General features: G+C 37.3%; 4 protein-coding genes across 4 annotated transcripts; all 4 read right to left on the bottom strand.

Moving 5' to 3' along the window:
• Window positions 1–4144: 4144 nt before the first annotated feature.
• Window positions 4145–5592, bottom strand: LOC123258887. Its single transcript, XM_044719153.1, has 2 exons — window positions 4872–5592; window positions 4145–4506 (listed from the first exon to the last, which is right to left on the bottom strand). Exon 1 carries the CDS (start codon window positions 5553–5555, stop codon window positions 4878–4880), a length of 678 nt encoding a protein of 225 aa, XP_044575088.1. The 5' UTR covers window positions 5556–5592; the 3' UTR covers window positions 4145–4506; window positions 4872–4877.
• A 2109-nt stretch (window positions 5593–7701) lies between these two features.
• On the bottom strand, window positions 7702–9673 carry LOC123259020. Its single transcript, XM_044719278.1, has 2 exons — window positions 9505–9673; window positions 7702–9443 (listed from the first exon to the last, which is right to left on the bottom strand). Exons 1-2 carry the CDS (start codon window positions 9671–9673, stop codon window positions 7702–7704), a joined length of 1911 nt encoding a protein of 636 aa, XP_044575213.1.
• A 14-nt stretch (window positions 9674–9687) lies between these two features.
• LOC123259019 lies at window positions 9688–11466 on the bottom strand. The gene has a single exon (XM_044719277.1). It carries the CDS (start codon window positions 11464–11466, stop codon window positions 9688–9690), a length of 1779 nt encoding a protein of 592 aa, XP_044575212.1.
• Window positions 11467–13868: 2402 nt separating this feature from the next.
• Window positions 13869–15340, bottom strand: LOC123259018. Its single transcript, XM_044719276.1, has 6 exons — window positions 15299–15340; window positions 15107–15181; window positions 14717–14999; window positions 14532–14641; window positions 14050–14452; window positions 13869–13965 (listed from the first exon to the last, which is right to left on the bottom strand). Exons 1-5 carry the CDS (start codon window positions 15338–15340, stop codon window positions 14213–14215), a joined length of 750 nt encoding a protein of 249 aa, XP_044575211.1. The 3' UTR covers window positions 13869–13965; window positions 14050–14212.
• Between the last annotated feature and the right edge of the window lie 5870 nt (window positions 15341–21210).

The following is a 21210-nucleotide window of genomic DNA, read 5'->3' as shown; positions in this document are numbered from 1 at the left end:
GATAATCGAGGCAGAAATGTGCCATCAGGTTGACGATCTACTTGCGGCAGGCATTATTGAGCCTTCGACGAGCGCTTGGTGTAATCCCGTCATCATGGTAAAGAAATCGACAGGCGAGTACCGAATGAGCCTGGATTTCCGACGATTAAACGCCATTTCGAAGCCATGTGCGTATTCATTGCCGCTGATGACATGGATTTTGGATCAGTTGAGTGGTGCGAAGTTTATCTCGAAGATAGACTTGAAGCATGCGTACCACCAGGTAAAGCTCGACCCTGCGAGTCAAGAGTATACGGCGTTTTGTGTACCCGGACGGGGTATGTTCCAGTATTTAGGCATGCCGATTGGCCTTGCTGGAGCGCTGCCGCATTTCCAGCGTCTAATTAACAAAATGTTGGGACAACGACGTGGGATGAAGGTATTTGGATACCTCGACGATCTGATTATCGTCACTGAGACGTTCGAGGAGCACTTGGAGGTACTCGACAAAGTATTCGACGGTCTAAAAGCCGCGAATTTAAAGATAAACGCTGATAAATGTGAATTTCATACGAATGAGGTTCGTTATTTGGGTTATCGCGTAAACGAGAAGGGTTTATTAGTAGATCAAGAGCGTATAAAACCGATGCTCGAATTCCCGAGGCCGACGACGTTGAAGAAAATGCGAAGATTTCTAGGAATGGCCTCGTGGTATCGACGTTTTATACTGGATTTTGCGACGATCGGGTGGTGACCGCGTGCGGTTGGTAACCACTACGGGTGGTAACCGCGTGCGGTTAGTAACCACTACGGAAGGTAACCGCGTGTGGTTGGTAACCACTACGGGTGGTAACCGCGTGCGGTTGGTAACCACTACGAGTGGTAACCGCGTGTGGTTGGTAACCACTACGGGTGGTAATCGCGTGCGCCGAAATACTATCGTAAGTTGATTGAAGACTCGACAGACATTCCATGTCCTGACACCGCGGCGTGGTTGGACCAAATTGGACGTTTAATGCAATTACATGACTTAGTTGCGGATAATTAAGGTTGAACTTCTGAGCGACAGGCTAGGTATTATAATCGACATCACCGGGATGAAAGATTCACGGTTGGAGACGTCGTGAGGGTGCGACAGCATACGCTGTCACGTGGAGCCGATCGTTTCTTGTCGAAACTGGCGTGTAAATACTCACAGGAGACGTACGTAGTTTCGAAAGTTATTTCGCCGGTCGTTTTCGAGTTAGTGAGTGAGAATAATCGTCCAGCGGAATGACAGCATGTCAAAGCGTTGCGTTTAGTTGAGCGGGCGCCCAACGTGGGGCCACGAAATCAAGAAGATATCGGAATACGGATTTGCGTCGTTAAAACGAGTTAAATTTAAGTTGAAAAATTTTAGTAGAATTTGTTCGAGATTGATTTTTGCGATTAAAATGGTTGAGAGTATGAGTCATTGTGTGTATGGCTCTGTTGTGTTGAACGCGTGACTCATCGTCGAACGCTGAAGACAGGCGAGAGGCCGAGGGCCCGAGAATCGCCGAGTTTGACGAGAGACCGAGTGCTCGAGAACCGTCGCGTTGTAAGTCAAGATCCGAGTTTGGTTTTTTTGTAGTAGTTAAAATCGACGTTTATACGAGAGTTATTTTGTTATTTAGAGACGAAAGTTAATTTCGTGAGTTTTGTTTCGAGCTGTAAGAAATATGAATTTATTTATTTCAAATCGGATTATTTTATTCAAGACATTCCGGTGAGGATTAGTTCAAACTTAGTAGTCAATCGAGTGTCGAGCAGTTTGCAGTTGAAAAGTGGGATAGCCCAGCAGTCAGCCGTAGCGAGCGAGCGGCCACCAAGAGTGGGAATATGACGTTAGCTCAGGTGCCCGATAATTCAAGCGTACGGCTGTAAAGCGAAAAATTTCGGTTTTTTTTGTTAATATTCGACGATATTGAGGAGTTTATTTTTCGTAAACGAAGACGGAAAATTAGTCGAGATTTCAGCGATTTAAATCACGTTTTTGTAATTTGAGTTATTAGTTGTTGTTGTTGTGTTGAAACATTGAGCGGCAGACCGGAAGTTTCCGGCTGCTGAGCAGATGTTGTTGTGCTGCAGAGGCAGCATAGGTTTGATTCTGAGTCGAATTCTGTGACGATGGACGGTAAGACCGGAATTATTAATTGTTTTGTCTCTCGAGAGTAGCAGTGTGAGAGCGACGCCGACGATCTTGGAGGGTTTGGTCCACCAATGTAGGACGCACGAGGCATATTGGGGGTGACACGATGCCAAGAAGGTGATTCGTTTCACACACCGGCGCTGATTAGTGAAATCGAAAGACCAGATAACCGCCGATTTTGTTGAGACGCATTTGAGACGAGATCAGATATGCTGACGTAACAAATGCGTTGTCAGTAGTTTTTTTTGTTTTTGTTTGGACTTGATTTGAACGCTGATATTTGAGACTACGACGTTATGCTGCTATATAATTAGTAGGAATCAAAGGATCCGAAATCGAGGTTAATAGTACGACAACGATTGCCGACTACTTAAATCGAAAATTTAATTTTGATAGTTGAGTCATAAGTAATTTTTGAATCTAGTTTGACTTTGTTTTTTTTAATGAAGCTGCAATTTAGAGTTTTTTTTTTCTTAAATGTCGACGGGCGCGACAAGTGAGTTATTCGTCGGAGTCAATTGAGTTCGACCGACAGATCGAAGTTTTGGAGTTTGTTAATATGGCTCTTTACCGTAAGATGGACGGTGGCGTTATTTGCTCGGTGGGTCTTGGATACGTGACTGAATAAAGTAGTCAGTACTTGTCTCGGATAGCTTAACTGGTAGAGCCCTTGGCACGTAACCGAGAGATCTGGGTTCGATTCCCAGTCTGGGTTGTCTGATTATTTTTTCAATTACGGAAAAATTCCCACTGAGTAGGTCCCCCCCTTTCCCCTATCCGTTCTTTCCCAACTCCCTTAAAAAATTTGCTTTAATATGGCACCGTCCAAAGCACCTCGTACAGAGGCTATCGTATACGAGGGCGATGTGTAAATTCCTTATAACTAACAAAAATTCTTAATCCTACAATACCCTCATAAGGAGCGCTTTACTGCAGTTTCTAGCTTACTACCGCTGTACCCCAACTTGACGTCTATACAACGGCTTCTAAAGTATGTTAATTACTCTACTCGGCAATTCATCAACAAGTAGAGATCGTTACAAAAATTCTTAATCCTACAGTACCCTCATAAGGAGCGCTTTACTGCAGTTTCTAGCTACGTCGCGCTGTCCACTGGACCCTCATGCTCTTTCAAAATTATTAATCCTGACGGTACCCTCTTATGGAGCGTCTATACCGCAGTTTCTAACTAAGTCGCGCTGTCCACCGGACCTTCACGCTCTTAGACTGTACGAACTACTCTACTCGGCAAAACATCAACAAGTAGAGAATGTACACACTCACACACACATATCCCGCACGATCTTCACACACATACACACTGGCTCTACTTAACTTTTATTTTTGACTTATAGAAGTTATTACAAAATTTAATATCAGAAAATTATTACGTCAAAATTTTTGCTTAATTAGTTCAGTCATTAGCTAACAATTAAATCGTAAAACATTTTCACAACTAATAATTTAATTCTCAAAAAAATCTACACCAAAAACCGATGCCTAAATTTATTCCAAATCAACCATGAGTTTAATACTCAACATTAAATAAATTTTTAGGAACAATATCGACGCATAAATTTATTTCAATTCAACTCGTAATTTATTTCTTAAATTTTGAATAAATTCTTAAGAATATTTCTTTATAAAATTCTGACTAATTTTCTGGGACTCAATCCAGGCCGTTAAATATTTTTATAAACAATTCCAACAGAATAATAATTTTAATTTTCAATAGTTCACTATATAAAATGACCACGTGGAATTTTTCGATTTATAAATAATTAATAAAACAATTTATCTGAATGTAAAATAAATTCACGAAAAATTATCCACGCGTATTCAATCTTAATTGCGTCGAAGTTCAATAGCCAATTCTCAATAAATTATATAATATTAAACGAATAATATATTCTTGTGATAAAGAATATTAAATAATAATAATTCAATTGTTCTTACTAATAAATTATCACGTGAAATTATTGCCAGGAATTTGCGCGCTCAAAATGGACGCCGGTGTACGTAACTGCGTACAAAGCTTTGACCTTGGGTATACGAGCGGCGCTTGCCCGATCGTGAGTTACCGATTGGAATTATTCTCGGTGTTCAGAAATTAATTAAGGGGGTATTCTGGTTTAGAAGCCTAAATTTTAGGCATTTTTCAAACTAACATAAAAAAAAAATTAAGAACATTTTTATCATCGGTTTTTTTATATGATGTTTATTAACGTTTCAAGAATATAAAAAAAAATTGAAAAAAAAAAAAAAATGATAAATTGGACAAATTACAGGTCGGTGAAGTGGGGGCTACAAAAAAAACGGTGCACCCTGGTTGACATGATTCCAGCCCTTGTAGTGATCTGAAACAAAAAAATTTGAAAAATTCTCAATCTGTAAAGATGTCGCTATCGCGTTGACCTTAGTCAAGAAAAAAAAAAAATTCACAAAATGGCGTCGACATGAAATATCAATTTTTTTTTACCCCCTTTTTTTGACCTTTTCGAATTTTTTAAAAATACTCCAAATTGAAATTTTTTAAAATCAAAAACAGACGCGATAGAGAGATATATAAAGAAGATTCCCACTAAATTTCAAAAGAATCGGTCGGGTAGAACTTGAGATATCATGTCAACCACTTCAAAAAAAGTAGTTTTGAGAAAAACGCGTTTAAAGTTTGAGAAACAATTATAGTAGAATAACTCGTATAATAACATTCAATACTCACTTTGGATTAATCGGCGATTCCAGATCCATACATTGGGCCTTCCTCAACTTCATATTCGATGTTTTGTGAAGTTCTTTCAGCTAATCGAGCTGTTCTGCCTTCTTTGGAAGCAGCAGTAGCTCGTAGCTCAGAGCGCTCAATCCGAACTTCGTTACGTCTGATAGCAAATGAATGAGCTTCAGTACCAACGGTGATGCCCATAAGTTCCATCATTTTTAAGATGGGTAAATAACCTTCATTAAAAATGGCAACAGCTAAATAATTCGCAATTTGAATTGTTTGAGATCCAGCGTGAATATGCTTGGGAGCAAAAGTCCATATTAATGAATTGAGCGATTCATTGTTATTTTGAGTTTCGGATCCCAAACATCGATGTAGTAAATCGCCTTGGCAACAGCCTTGACAAAAACTAGATTTTACGACAGTATCGATAACTTTTTTACTGTATTTACCAATAAGGGTTGTAACGCCAAAAAGTGAAGTAAACCCTCGCTTCTTCCAGGTGCCATCTCCAGAAACCGTCAAGTGTTTTGGATTTTCATTAGGCTCAAATTCTGATAATAATTCTTGCTCTTCTTTTACAGCTTTTGATATTAGCTGATCGTAAATTGCACTTGCGGCTGTATGTAAATTATCAAGACAACTGTAGTAAGTACTGATACATAAACCTTTGCATATATCCATGACACTACAAAAAATATTTATTCCTTCTCTTCCTACTCCTAAAGTCTCATAGCTGTAACGATCCGGCGATTAATTTCATAAGCTTTGTTCACCAACGGACATGATTGAATGTATCGAACATTTTCACAACTGCACTGTAATGTAATTTTAAATCCTAAACCGCGTGGTGCCGTTTGAGAAAATTTAATTTCTTCTTTGCAGGTAGCACACACAATTAAAGTTGAGAGAGTTTGAAAAACTGAGAAAAATTCCAGAAGACAGTACCCAAAATTTTTGTTAATAACTATTTCCTCATCTCCAAACTTTTTTAACTTTGCTGCGGAAGCACTCGTATAACTACAATCTTTTTCAGCGGTAAATTGATTTGATGAAAATCGTTTCTTCTTGTGCCTATCTGGACGACTACTGCTCCCCCGCGCACTTTTTCTATCCATTTTTAAGCAAATAAAAAAAACAAAATTTATTATTTCACAAAACTATCCACAGAGCACTTGTCTACTTCGCTTCAAGATTGAAACTAAACTGAACAGAATAATAAATGATAAACAATATCAACATTATAACTTTCGCATTGAACAGTTCCTGGTATATTTAGTATGTATATTCCTAGTATATTAAGTATGTATAAAGGTATATATAGAAGCATAAAAATATATATTGAATATATATGAAGGCTTATGTCGAAAACAAAAGAGTTCTTGGAAAGAACGAGTGCTCAAGTCTTCCAGGAACTGCCACTGTTCATTGTGTGATTCGCGACGATCGGCCGGCTTAGATGCTGCGTCACAAAATCGACTGTATCTTCGAAAATAATTCGAATTTTGAAAAATCCATTTAAGGACATATTTTTAAGGGTCTAAACTTTGAAAATATGCAAAAAAAAATCGATTTTTTCAAATTTCTAGACCAGAATACCCCCTTAATATTTTATTGATAAAAATGAATTTATTTAAGCCAATCTAGGATGTTAATAATTATTAACCAGCCGAATCAATAATTTAATTTCTCACGACTCCTAAACCCACGAGGTCTAGAACATTCCTCGGGTATAAAATCCCCCAAGAGGATCACAATGCTAACGAATCAAATCAATTAAAATAATTAATTATTATCGAGCAAATTATTATAAGCAATTGAATTATCAAAATTTAATTAATAATGAGAAGTAGTAAAATTAATGAGCCGGGTATACGACCCCCTTGGCTCATCAAAAATGTGAAAGTCTCAATACCTAGTTAAATTTGTGCTGAGGAAACTCTTTGTTCAAAACTGGCTTCCTTCTTGGACTTTTCGGCTGCTGATGTTGTTGAACTGAGCACTGCACTACTTCTAACTCACCGCAGCTACGCGATCAGCCAAGAAACCTCAGACTTACCCTCACTTAACGCTAATGAGTCCCGAAGACCGAGACGCGCCAGTGCTGCGTCGAATAATTATCATGCGTGATCGGTTTTACCGATGCAGAGTAAATTACCCTGTTACAATATGTACGCGTAAACATTCACCGAACAATGAATAATTACTGAAAGAGCGGAAAAGCGGGGATCAGGTTTAGGTCTGGATATCTCAATTAAAACGCGTAAATTATTATAAAAAATAACACTAGGAATTTATTTACATTAAATACACTCAATATTTAATATATTTAATAGCGGATTGTTAAGATAAAAGCGGATTTATAAATTACAGCGTGGTTTGCAAAAGCGAAGACGGTTGACACGTGGTTGAACACTTTGCCGGCACTGAAGAAGCGGTGAAATAAATGCACAAATAACACAACTTACCTGAAACAAACTAAAGCGAATTCTTAGCGGTTAATTTAAGCAAATTAAATTATTAAATAAGCGAAATGCGGTTTATTAACGAAAAGCGAAAGTAAAGAAATACTAATGGCGACTTGATGCAGCAAATGCGTGGAAGCGAAAGATAATAATAATAGTCCGTCTTCTTCCTCGTTGAGTTGGGGAAGAAGGATATTGCGCATGTCTAGTGGGAGCGATCAGCCAATAAAGCGGTCGATTCATGGCGTGATCGAGAGGCTGATTTTCTATTGGCGGTTCGATTTTTGCGGGAACTAGCGGTAGACAGGTGCGTCTCTTGAATTTAGGAGTCACCCAGGAGCGAGTTAATCGCTACTGGGCCTTGTTCACCGAACATTCTCCCCCGGGTTGGCGGCTGCGTCGACAAGATCATCTTCTTCATGCGTTAGCGGCAGGACACAGAGCTTTGTAATTGGACGTACCAGCTCTGTGTTAACTGTCTTAACAGTTACCACGCGGATTTGTCCATCTTCACCTGGATGGACAGCAATTACTTTGGCTAATGGCCACTTGGTTGGCGGGAGATCCTCAGTGGTGATCAGTACAACTGAACCCACCTTGATCTGGTTGCGTCGATGATGCCACTTTGAAATGGCCTGGTAGCGGTGGATGCAGTCCTGGTAGTAGCGTTTCCAGAAATGTTGAACCATTTGCTGGACTTGTTCCCAGTGCGAGAGCCGAGCAGGTTGTAAATCTGTCAGCGATGGCTCTGGGATAGCGGTCAGTGACTGTCCGATTAAGAAGTGACCTGGAGTCAGTACAGCCAGGTCAGCAGGATCTTCATTCAGCGGTGTGAGCGGTCTGGAATTCAATATGGCTTCAATTTGAGCCAGTAGCGTTGAATATTGCTCAAGCGTCAACAGCGAGTCTCCGATTGTTCTTCGAAGGTGAAATTTGATAGATTTCACAGCGGCTTCCCATTTTCCTCCAAAATGTGGAGCTCCAGGCGGATTGAATTTCCAGTTCGTGCCATCTTGAGCGATCAAGGTTGATAATTCTCGTAATGTGCGGGATCCTGCAGCGAATAGTCGTTTCAGCTCTTTATCTGCTCCTACAAAATTGGTTCCACAGTCTGAATATAGCGTGTGGCAGATACCTCGGCGACTAGTGAAGCGGCGATAAGCGGCGATGAAAGCGGCAGCGGTGTAGTCAGTTACTAGCTCTAAATGTACAGCTGAACTGAACATGCATACAAAGACTGCAATCCAGCCTTTGTATGTTTTTGCTCCACGTCCTTGAAACGTTTTCAGCGTGATAGGTCCAGCGTAGTCGAGTCCTGTATGCAAGAAGGCTCGAGTTGGCTGTACTCGTGCGGCGGGTAGTTGACCCATCAACTGTTGAGCGCGTTCTCCACGGTGTCTCGTGCAGATAACGCAGCGTAAAATAAATGATCTGACTGGAACACGGCCTCCAATGATCCAGACACTCTTGCGTAAGTCAGCGAGCGTAAGCTGAGTACCTCCGTGAAGCGTTTTGCGGTGCGAATCATCAATCAAAATTGATGTAAGCGGTGATTGTCGCGGTAGAATCGCTGGATGCCTCTCTTCTGGGTCCAGCAATGCGTTTTCCAAGCGGCCACCGACTCTCAGGACCCCCTGATGGTCGATGAACGGAGTCAGCTTAGTGATGCTGTTATTTTTAGGCAGACCATCACCATCTTGTAGCGTGTGAATCTCTCTAGCGAAGTATTGTCCTTGAGTGAACTTTATCAAGGTCAATTTAGCGCGCTCCAGGTCTGATGGAGTAAGCGGGTAGGCCAGCGAAGATTGTGGAACTCTTTTAAAGCGGTCGATGGCACGATGCCAGATGCTAAGCTTCCGTAGCAGTGGAAACAGCTGCGTGTAATGCGACAGTAATTGTTGGAGCAGGCAATTTTCTGCTTTCCAAGTTACTAGTGTCAGACCTTGGCGTTCTTCTCGATGCGTTGCGTTGTCGGTTGGAGGCTCCAGAGTGGGCCAAGAGGATTCTGGTTCATGAAGCCAAGTTGGTCCATGCCACCAGAGAGCGTGTTGTTTCAGTTTTAGCGTAGGTATACCTCTTGAAGCGCAGTCAGCGGGGTTTTGTTTTCCTGGAATAAATTTCCAGGAGACATCTCGAAAGCGTTTCTTGGATTTTTCCCACTCTATTGCGGACGAATGTCTTCCAGCGGATTGCTGGACTTTTAATCCATGCGAGAGTCACGGCGGAGTCAGTCCAGAGATTGATCCTGACATTTTCAAGCGACTGAACTTCTTTGACATGAAGTATCAGTTGTGTTAGCAACCATGCGGCAGATAATTCCAAGCGTGGGATTGTCATGGTCTTCAGCGGTGCTACTTGCGTTTTGAACACAAAAGTGAGACCTTTGTGTTCCCATCAGCGTCAGTGACTCTCAAATAAACAGCGGCAGCCATAGCGTTTTGCGAAGCGTCTGAGAACCCGTGCAATTCCATAGTTGCTCCAGGTGCTATATTATTCCAGCGTGGAATGCGGATGGATTCGATGTTTCGAAGATCCTCGCGGTATCCAGTCCATTTGTGAATGAGTGATGGTGACAATTGTTCATCCCATGACACTCTATCTAGCCACAGATCTTGCATAAAGATCTTGGCTTTGACGACTATTGGTGCGAGAAGTCCTAGCGGATCATACAGCTTAGCGATTTCAGACAAAATAGCTCTTTTTGTCTTGGGCGTCTCTGGCGGTAGCGTGTACTTGAACTGGAGAGCGTCAGTGCGTGAATTCCAGTACATGCCCAGGACTTTTACTGGTGCATCACTGATTTCTTTAAGCGGTGTATCCAGCTGCTTTTCTGGAGCGACTTCAGCGAGTAACCGTGGGCTATTGCTAGCCCATTTGGCAAGCAGGAAGCAGCCTGCTGCACACAGAGCTTTTGTTTGTACTGCAGCCTTGATAGCGTCTTCTTCGTTGTCTGCTCCACCGTAGATGTCATCTACGTAGCGTGTTTTCAACATTGGAGCAACAGCTAGCGGAAAGCGGTGTCCTTCATCCTTTACTAGTTGGATAAGCACACGTACAGCGTCAAAAGGTGCACTAGCGGTTCCGTATGTGACTGTCTTGAGACAGTAAGCGTCTATTAAGTCATTCTCATCTATCCAGAGAATGCACTGAAGCGGCCAATCAAGCGAGTCGACCTCAATCTGTCTGAACATCTTGGTGATGTCAGTAGCGAATAGAATCCTGCTGCAACGGATTCTCAACATCACATCAAAAATGTCAATTTGCGTTTTGGGTCCTGCGTGGAGAATGTCGTTCAATGAAATTCCTGTAGATGTTGCACAGGAACCATTGAACACTGTGCGGAGCTTCGTAGTGGCACTATCAAGCTTCAATACCCCATGGTGAGGCAAGAAGTAAGCGTTTGCGGGCAATTCGTTGACTGGTACTCGTACCATGTGTCCTAGTTGAATGTATTCTGCCATGAATGCACGATACATGTCAGAATATTCTCTTTCTCGCGACAAGCGAGTTATTAATCTGCGGAGTGACCCCATAGCTGCGTTGATAGAGTCGCCAAGTTGACTCTCAAGGGCCTTAAGCGGTAATCTCACTACGTAGCGTCCATCAGGCTGTCGATAATGCGTTTGACGAAAGTGAATTTCACATTCGTCTTCTTCAGCGGTGTTGAGCGGTGAATTTCCTGATGGAACTTCTTCCTGTTCCCAAAACTTAGCGATAGCGTCTTGTAATTCAGTATCTACTGACGCATGTAGTGCTGCGTGTGATGTTGAAGCGTGTTTAGCGGTGACAGCTCCATAGACAATCCAACCAAGCGTGGTGGATTGTGCAATAGGAGCATTGCGAGGTCCTCGTTGAATCTCTGCGTTCATGATCTGTGCGGCTGGTGATGCACCTAGAATAATATCTACAGGGCGTGGCTGTAGATACTGCGGGTCAGCGAGCTTGAGATTCTCAAGATGCGGCCATTTCGGATCAGCGATCACGAACGATGGAAGATCTACCGTCAGTGTTGGTAGAATATGCATGCTGACATGCATTGATGCGGTCGTACACAGCGAACGAAGCTCAATTGTGCTCACACCTAGTGAGCTTCCTGCGGAGACATTGCCAATGCCCTTGAGCATGACCATGTCACGCTGTAGCGTTGTCCAAGCTTCTTGAAGAGCGACTGTCTCATAAATGAGAGCTCTGAACCTTGATCAATCAACACTCTGGCGGTGATTGGATTACCATGATGCGGGCGTACCTGGACTAAGGCGGTAGCTAGCAATACTTGAGCGGAAAGCGGATCTGAAATAATCAACAGTTAATTTCAAGTTGTAAACGGTCTAAAGGGAACGATTAGTTGCCTGTGCGGAAGATGTAGACTGCGGTGAAGCTGGTTTCGTTGGTGCATCCAAAATGGATGGACATGTGGTGACGTTGACCACATTTTCGGCAATCTTGAGCGGTCTTGCAATCTGCGGCGCGGTGCGGAACACGAAAGTTGAAGCACAAATTGCATTTTTCAACTATCTTGTGTAATTCTCCATAGCGAGGTTATTTAAGGCCCGAAGCCGAGTTTTCAGTCTTAATAAACGGAAAGTTCAGCGTACCGGTGTACGAATGACTATCAGGAGCAGCACCCGATGTGCTCTGCGATGCTCCTGACACTCGACCTTTCCTAGCGGTATTACACTTCACTTAACACAGCACAATTTTTAAGCGGAATGATAAATTAATTTAATTGAGATAGAGCCAGCCTGATCCGGCTCAAGGGACCAATGAATAATTACTGAAAGAGCGGAAAAGCGGGGATCAGGTTTAGTTCTGGATATCTCAATTAAAACGCGTAAATTATTATAAAAAATAACACTAGGAATTTATTTACATTAAATACACTCAATATTTAATATATTTAATAGCGGATTGTTAAGATAAAAGCGGATTTATAAATTACAGCGTGTTCAGTGAACAGGCCCACTTAGTGAGCACTACGTCACTGTGGGCTCCCCAAATTTACAATACGCACCTGACAAGCGCTCGTTCCCGCTAATTTTCACACGCTTGCGCCAATCGACCGCTCGATCACGCCACATGTATTGAATTTTACTATTGGCTATCGATGTCGACATCAATAGAACGAATTATTGATTGGCTATCGCTCTCGCTGGACATGCGCATTAGCCTTCTTCTCCAAGTCAACGAGGAAGAAGACGAATTATCATTATTATCTTTCGCTTCCACGCTTTCGTTGCAACAAGTCGCCATTAATTCCGCTTTACTTTCGCTTATTGTTAATTAACCGCATTTCGCTATTTTTATAATTTAAATTGCTTAAATTAACCGCTAATAATTCGCTTTAATTTGTTATAGGTAAATTGTGTTATCAGTGCATTTATTTCACCGCTTTTTCAGTGCCGGCAAAGTGTTCAACCACGTGTCAACCGGCTTCGCTTTTGCAACCCACGCTGTAATTTACAAATCCGCTTTTATCTTAACAATCCGCTATTAAAAATATTAAATATTGAGTGTAATTAATGTAAATAAATTACTAGTGTTATTTTTGATAATAAATTACGCGTTTTAATTGAGATATCCAACCCTAAACCTGATCCCCGCTTTTCCGCTCTTTCTGTAATTATTCACAGCGTGGTTTGCAAAAGCGAAGCCGGTTGACACGTGGTTGAACACTTTGCCGGCACTGAAGAAGCGGTGAAATAAATGCACAAATAACACAACTTATCTGAAACAAACTAAAGCGAATTATTAGCGGTTAATTTAAGCAAATTGAATTATTAAATAAGCGGAATGCGGTTTATTAACGAAAAGCGAAAGTAAAGAAATACTAATGGCGACTTGATGCAGCGAAAGCTTGGAAGCGAAAGATAATAACAATAGTCCGTCTTCTTCCTCGTTGAGTTGAGGAAGAAGGATATTGCGCATGTCTAGTGGGAGCGATCAGCCAATAAAGCGGTCGATTCATGGCGTGATCGAGAGGCTGATTTTCTATTGGTGGTTCGATTTTTGCGGGAACTAGCGGTAGACAGGTGCGTCTCTTGAATTTAGGAGTCCCCCAGGAGCGAGTTAATCGCTACTGGGCCTTGTTCACCGAACATTCCGTATATGCGTAAATATATGTACGCGTACATGCGTAAATATATGTACGCGTATAAGCGTAAATATATATGTACGCGTATATGCGTAAATATATGTACGCGTAAATGCGTAAATATACGCGGAGTTATATACAGCATATAATCAAAAAAATCCATCGAAGTATACACAGAAACACAAGTAAAAATATTTGTAGAACTAGAACGCTGCTGAACTTATCAAAAATAAAAGCCTTTCAATTAAGTTAATATAGATTATAGGTAAGCATAAATTATTATTATTTTTTAGGAATAATATTTTTGCAATATTGTATGATTATAAATTTTGAGTTTATTCGTAAAAAAATGTTTGATACACAAAGTTTAACTATTTTTTTCTTTTTTGTGGTACTTAGTAGAAATATTTTATTAATTTCATAAATTATTATTTTTATAGTAGAAAAAAAAATATTATAACACTCGTTAGTAATTAAAAAAAAGCCTTATCAATTTTTATTATTAGTATCTTCATTCGGCTTTTCCTTGGTTTTTTTCCTGTAACATTAAATAATTAATATAATTATAGTAACTAAGTTTTAATTGATGGCCGTAGTAAAATCTTGATTATTGTCAACTCACAGTATGACGACGATTTTCGGTTCTCAATGAAGCTAATTTTGTGTTTATAGCTGCACCGAATTCACCTTCGTTGAAACTACTTTTAAATCGAGCTTTGACAGTTACTATAAAAATATGTTTGATATAAGCCACAATATTGATTAGTTAACTATCAAATAATTATTTAACGTTTACCTTTTATCACTTCAATAATTGTTGAATCTAACGCATTATAGTGAATACTCTTACCTTCGGGCTTTTTTATTTTTGACTTACCACCCTTGTAGTTGCTATTAAGTAGTGTTTCCTTTTCAAATAATGCCACAACTAAGGCAATTCCTATCGATGTAAATGTAGTTTTTGATTTTATGCAATCCCACTGCTCTCTGGTTACGTAAATTTTACTTCCATTTTTTCCTATTTCCTTGTGTAAAATATAAATAATGATTAATAATAATTGATATAAACCCATTAATACTAAATTAAAATGAAAAATAATATACTAAATCAGGATCCATATTTTCAACTTCTTCGGGCTTACTAGTACTTGCTTGACATTTATGATCTTTTTTTCGTTGACTATTAGTAAGAAAACTTTTCATCTCCGCTAAAGCTAAACATACACGAACAAAATTATACTTGTATTTAAACATGTGTTAAATATTAAAATACTGTAGATGATAAGTACCTGCACTCAAGTCATGTTTTGTTACGAACTGATTTGGAGAAGTTTGAGTTTGTAGTGGTCTACCAATGTCAGAAGAAGAGGAGGTCTTAGCTTCGGAGGATGATGGGAGACTTCCTTTATTATTTAATCCACTTTCGACGTCTACAATTTCTAAAGAGTCAGAGTTTGACTTCTTCTTTTCATTAACACTAAAAATAGTCGGCGAAATCTTCGTACTAATGTCATCATCTTGGAGTTGGATGACTTCAGATACTTCTACGTCAGATTTACGATTATTCTGAAACTAATTGAACTATTAATATTTATTCACTGTTGGCTCATACTTACATAAAATATTTTTCAAATAAAGTCTGATAAAATAATTATAAAAAGATCCTATGAAAGCATTACTTGAACTTGATCATCGTCTAGAGAATTATCGCTAAAGTTAATTTTTTTAGCCGCTGATGGCTCAGAATTGTCAACCTGAAAATGAATATCGTTAGTTCTGTGAGTAATGTATTTTGTTATTATCGTCTTATACGTTTTAATTCAATTTTTTTTTAACAATAATACTTAAAAAACAAAATTGCTTAATTTTACCTGATTGGTTTTACGTTTAAAAGAATGAGCATTGTTAGACATAGTTAGATCATCATCATCATCCTCCTGATTATGACAGTCACCATCGATAACTTTTATTGGAGATTTGATTCCATCAAGGGTCTCAAGTTTTTTTTCCAACACTTCAATCGATTCTAAATAAAAAACAAATACAATTGGTGATATTGTTATAAATTTTATGTAATACAACTTCACTAAAATCAAGTAGTAAAACAACATGAATATTTTTCTAATCTAAATGACTTTAAAAATTCACCTGAGACTGCAATGATCATTGCATTAAAACATTCCCACCCACCAAGGGGTTCTTTCTTAGAATCACGCCACTCTACTACATATACTTTGTCAGGCTCTTCTAAATCATTTTTAAATTTTACATAATCAAATTCTTTTATCCATTTAACGTTGATTCCAACTGTGTATTTTTTATCATCGGGTCCTCCTATCCACTTGAGTAAAGCAAAAAGTTTTTTGGACATCCTGTAGACATATATGTGGAAGTAATATGCATATATGTAGATATATATGTACAAATAGTAATCGCTATTGTTTTAGGTTATTCTAACATGTTATTTGTTTTTACATGTAACAAATATTATTTTAGGTATTTATTTAGTTATATTTTTCATTTCACGAATCCTAAATATTATTTTATTTATATTTATTGATGCACAGTACTATCGCAATTACTTTATATTATTAAATCGTATGATTTACATGTAATTATGATAAATTTATACTATTTAGAAGCAACGAAAATTAATATAATTATTTTTCTAGAATTAGTTAATAACTTACGTTCTCAAATTACAATTAATTGGATTTTTTACTTATATTGTCTTGATAATCTTTCTGCTTGCGATCGTCTAGCGGTCAAAAGGAATTGCTGTGAGTTGAGTGTAAATCTAAGTTGTTACCTTTACATCCCGCTTCACTGCTACCAACTTAAGGTTTTATTTATTTTTTTTTTTAGAGGGACTATGAAACATTTTTCGTAATTTTTAATTAAAATAAGAACACATATTTTAAAAATAAATAATTATTTTATTTATACTTGCTTCATTTTTTTTTTTTTTTTTCAGTCCTTCATAATTGTTTAATAGGTTCACTATTATGACTCCCACGATAAATGTTACCGACAGTCATTCTTTGATCGTCAAAAATTGAGCTATATTAATTTTTTTTCGCATTTTTTAAACGTGATTCTAATTATCATCATCTTGTTATGATTTATTATGTTTATCGGTCTTAATGGTTTTTATTTTTGGATGATAACCCGGGAAAAAATTTTTCCATGCAATTTAAAGAACTTACATAAAATTTAAATAAATTATATGAAATTTAAATAAATTATATGAAATTTAAATAAACTATATAAAATTTAAATAAATTAAGGTAAAAGCCCCAATAGATGATCATGTACCAGTATATGATCACTCCATGTATTTGCATACCTATATTTGTGAATATAGATATACAAATACATGGAGTGATCATATACTGGTACGTGATCATCTATTGGGGCTTTTACCTTATATAAAATTTTAAAAAATTACATAAAATTCAAATCAAGTATATAAAATTTCACAAAATTTTGTATAAATTATCTAACGGTTATTTGATAATATTTTATAAAATTTCATACAAATTAAAAAAATTTAATTTAACTTCATAGAAATATATAAAAAATTTTTTCCAACGAGGATATATAATTAGTTCCATTAATTAAAAATTCTGTCTAACAAATTCATTGAATTAGTTAGTTTAAAAATTTTTTATTTTACAAAAGTATTGGAGTTCTAACAGCTTAAATTTTATTGCCGTAGAAAATACAAATCATCGCCATACTGACTTTTATTAAACTAGCTGTTACTCACCCGCTCCGCTGGGCGCTTTATAGAATTGCATTTTTAGATCTAGACTTGAAATTTAATTAGAGTATTGTTTTGATATTTACACAGATTCCCAATTCTATCGAATTGGCATGCACCTTTTATCCATGTAATTATTCTAGCTAATATTATTGTAACTTTCAATGTGCAATCATTATAACATTCCCGTGACTTTCTTACAAAAATGAATAATAATTGATATGAAAAAAAAAATTTGTAATGAGCATTGAAAGTTTCAGTTAAAGAAATTGCAGGTCTCATAAGTGAAGAAATCTGCCTCTTATATAAACATAACCAATAGAATTTAAAAATTTATTTTAAACAAATGACAATCGAGTAGAATAAATTTAGTTACAATAAAAATTCATTATTTCTAAATCAAAAAAATATAGGCTCCGGATAAGTAATCACCAACAAATCGTATACTAAAATCTTCTCCGAAACACGCTGCATCTTATGGTATAAGTATTATTCCGATCGGTTTAGTAGTTTTTTTCAGTATAACCGGTCAAAAAAACCGGCTCTCCATTTATTAGTATAGATATCTTGCATCACCTTCATTATCAATCAAGCCTTTTTTACAACTTAACATAGAATTTTTTTATGATAATAATTCATATCGATTGGGATGCATACATCCTACAATTAAGTCTCCTTCTGGTATTTGAAGGATAGTAATCTTCTCCTTTATCGTTGTAAGATCGATCGCTGCATATCCCATGGTTGACTTCTTCATAAAAATCATGTGGTTTAATCTTCTTTCAGGAAACAGTCTTGTTGAACATATTTTATATTATTGTCCTACTGTGTAAGACTTTAAAATATTGTTTACTGTAAATACTAAGTACATCAGAATTTTGAAGACTTCACCATTCGTAAGTACAACTGTATAACTATTCCTTTTTGTTACTCTCGTATATTTGATGCTATGAATAATTTCACCATTAATAATAATACGATTGAACATTTGTATCAAACAATTCGCGTCAGGCGTAATATTTATCCTTTGTAAAGCAAGATAAAACGCTGTGGGTACATTATTTTTAATAATTGCTTTGCCCACAAAGTTTACATTGCCAAGTATGAGTGATGGCTTTGATCATTTCTTCAAATTGAGAGTTTCATTCAAATATTTGAGTTGGTCAAATGATAATTGAGGCTTATATAATGCAAGTAGTTTCTCAAAAGCAAGTTTAGATCGAAACGACTCTAAAATTTGAAGATTCGCTGCATTGGAACTCTTCACAAAATTTAGTATAACCTGGTAATAATCTTCATAAATAAATGCTCTATGCGTTTCGAATGGACCCCAATTCAAGACACTTTGAGGTAAATGTGTGAGCAAATGTACATTAAATGAGATATTCTCGATGCCATACAATATTTCAATATCTTTTACGAATTTAAATATACATCGTCGAGCATAGTAAACTTCGATTTCTAGTATTGATGATTTCAATAAAATTGCAATTGCATCAACTAGTAAGCTCCAATGGTCAATATATTTTTTTGAGAATATCAATTTTAAAATCGGTAAACTAAAGTATAGAAGCCATGCAACCCATTCGTGTGCCTTCCAATGCGATCTTTCGGACATTTTTCTTAGTGTTCTAGAAATGTCTTTGGAAGGTTTCACAGAGAGTAGATAATCATCGATTTTTGTTAGAAATTCACTGAAATAATATTCTTTACCGTGGTTGTTGGTGTCAAACCAAAGTTTCGCAAACTGTCGACAAACTCCAAGGGGAACGCAATGCATCCAATCGACGTCTAAGTTGTGGATTATGTCGAAATTTGGAATATCACACAAATTGGAACGTTGCTTGATGCCTTTAGCGCCTACTGTTGCATGTTGCAATGTTTCATAATGAGACCTAAGACTTTCACCAAAAGCATTACCTTCATCATCGATCGGGTAGACTCGGACATGCCCATTGCCTTTTGGCTTTATTTGTCCTTCATGTTTACAGAGACCACATCCATATGAACCACGAAACAGTGAAGAACATCGAACGCTTGACTGAATCACATATTCCCATTAATATTCGACATTTTCTACGATACTTTATTCCATTATAAGTATATTCGAAACCATCATTGTTCAAAGATATTGCTTCTGAAACAAATGACTTGATATATTCGTTCATTTTTGGCTTCGTGGATCCAGTGTACAAGCTGCAGAGAAAAAGGTGTTTTTTGCAAATTTGAATTTCTAATTCATTAATTATACAAACGATAGGTGTTATGGAGGTATTCGAGCTTTTGAATAATGGAGCCCCATCTACGCTGAAATTAAGACTAATTGTACTTTCATAATTTTCTTCAAAAGTAGGAGTTCCATACAGCTTACCATCACAAATGTCTTCAATTGCATAAGAAGTTGTTTTATTTTGTGGATTCTTATAAATTAAAGTATCGTGATAAAGTCCGAAAGTATCTTTCAGCTGTTTAGCTAATGATAAGTACAAAAATATATTACCAGACAAGCAATTATCATAAACATTGATATCTTTGATACATATTAAACATTTTAATATTTCTCCTGCATTATCACCATTATCATTTGGTTTTTCAACATTACATTCTTTTCCAATGTAGGAAGAACAACTTGGACATAAGTGATGAATTTCTATTGGTGTAGAAAAGTAATTGATTATCTTTTTTAGAGGATACGATGTCCCCAAACCCAAAGATTCACCCTTTATTATGTCAGTTAATTTTATCACATTTTCTGCCGCCTCATTTGTAACATTTAAGGGGGTATTCTGGTCTAGAAATTTGAAAAAATCGATTTTTTTTTGCATATTTTCAAAGTTTAGACCCTTAAAAATATGTCCTTAAATGGATTTTTCAAAATTCGAATTATTTTCGAAGATACAGTCGATTTTGTGACGCAGCATCTAAGCCGGCCGATCGTCGCGAATCACACAATGAACAGTGGCAGTTCCTGGAAGACTTGAGCACTCGTTCTTTCCAAGAACTCTTTTGTTTTCGACATAAGCCTTCATATATATTCAATATATATTTTTATGCTTCTATATATACCTTTATACATACTTAATATACTAGGAATATACATACTAAATATACCAGGAACTGTTCAATGCGAAAGTTATAATGTTGATATTGTTTATCATTTATTATTCTGTTCAGTTTAGTTTCAATCTTGAAGCGAAGTAGACAAGTGCTCTGTGGATAGTTTTGTGAAATAATAAATTTTGTTTTTTTATTTGCTTAAAAATGGATAGAAAAGTGCGCGGGGGAGCAGTAGTCGTCCAGATAGGCACAAGAAGAAACGATTTTCATCAAATCAATTTACCGCTGAAAAAGATTGTAGTTATACGAGTGCTTCCGCAGCAAAGTTAAAAAAGTTTGGAGATGAGGAAATAGTTATTAACAAAAATTTTGGGTACTGTCTTCTGAATTTTTCTCAGTTTTTCAAACTCTCTCAACTTTAATTGTGTGTGCTACCTGCAAAGAAGAAATTAAATTTTCTCAAACGGCACCACGCGGTTTAGGATTTAAAATTACATTACAGTGCAGTTGTGAAAATGTTCGATACATTCAATCATGTCCGTTGGTGAACAAAGCTTATGAAATTAATCGCCGGATCGTTACAGCTATGAGACTTTTAGGAGTAGGAAGAGAAGGAATAAATATTTTTTGTAGTGTCATGGATATATGCAAAGGTTTATGTATCAGTACTTACTACAGTTGTCTTGATAATTTACATACAGCCGCAAGTGCAATTTACGATCAGCTAATATCAAAAGCTGTAAAAAGAAGAGCAAGAATTATTATCAGAATTTGAGCCTAATGAAAATCCAAAACACTTGACGGTTTCTGGAGATGGCACCTGGAAGAAGCGAGGGTTTACTTCACTTTTTGGCGTTACAACCCTTATTGGTAAATACAGTAAAAAAGTTATCGATACTGTCGTAAAATCTAGTTTTGTCAAGGCTGTTGCCAAGGCGATTTACTACATCGATGTTTGGGATC

This window comes from Cotesia glomerata, linkage group LG2 (genome assembly GCF_020080835.1).
Source record: "Cotesia glomerata isolate CgM1 linkage group LG2, MPM_Cglom_v2.3, whole genome shotgun sequence".
Lineage (NCBI taxonomy): Eukaryota > Metazoa > Arthropoda > Insecta > Hymenoptera > Braconidae > Cotesia > Cotesia glomerata.
This window is presented reverse-complemented; position numbering and strand designations above follow the sequence as displayed.

What these genes read in the sequence shown, in the direction of transcription:
- LOC123258887 (XM_044719153.1), bottom strand. Translation starts at nt 5,555, where the DNA reads ATGGATATATGCAAAGGTTTATGTATCAGTACTTACTACAGTTGTCTT.
- LOC123259020 (XM_044719278.1), bottom strand. Translation starts at nt 9,673, where the DNA reads ATGACAATCCCACGCTTGGAATTATCTGCCGCATGGTTGCTAACACAA. An exon ending in CCGCTGGAAGACATTCGTCC is followed by an intron (nt 9,444 to 9,504) that starts GCAATAGAGTGG and finishes AATTTATTCCAG; the next exon opens with GAAAACAAAACCCCGCTGAC.
- LOC123259019 (XM_044719277.1), bottom strand. Translation starts at nt 11,466, where the DNA reads ATGGTCATGCTCAAGGGCATTGGCAATGTCTCCGCAGGAAGCTCACTA.
- LOC123259018 (XM_044719276.1), bottom strand. Translation starts at nt 15,340, where the DNA reads ATGTCTAACAATGCTCATTCTTTTAAACGTAAAACCAATCAG. An exon ending in AAAACATGACTTGAGTGCAG is followed by an intron (nt 14,642 to 14,716) that starts GTACTTATCATC and finishes GTGTATGTTTAG; the next exon opens with CTTTAGCGGAGATGAAAAGT. An exon ending in AAAATATGGATCCTGATTTA is followed by an intron (nt 14,453 to 14,531) that starts GTATATTATTTT and finishes ATTTTACACAAG; the next exon opens with GAAATAGGAAAAAATGGAAG.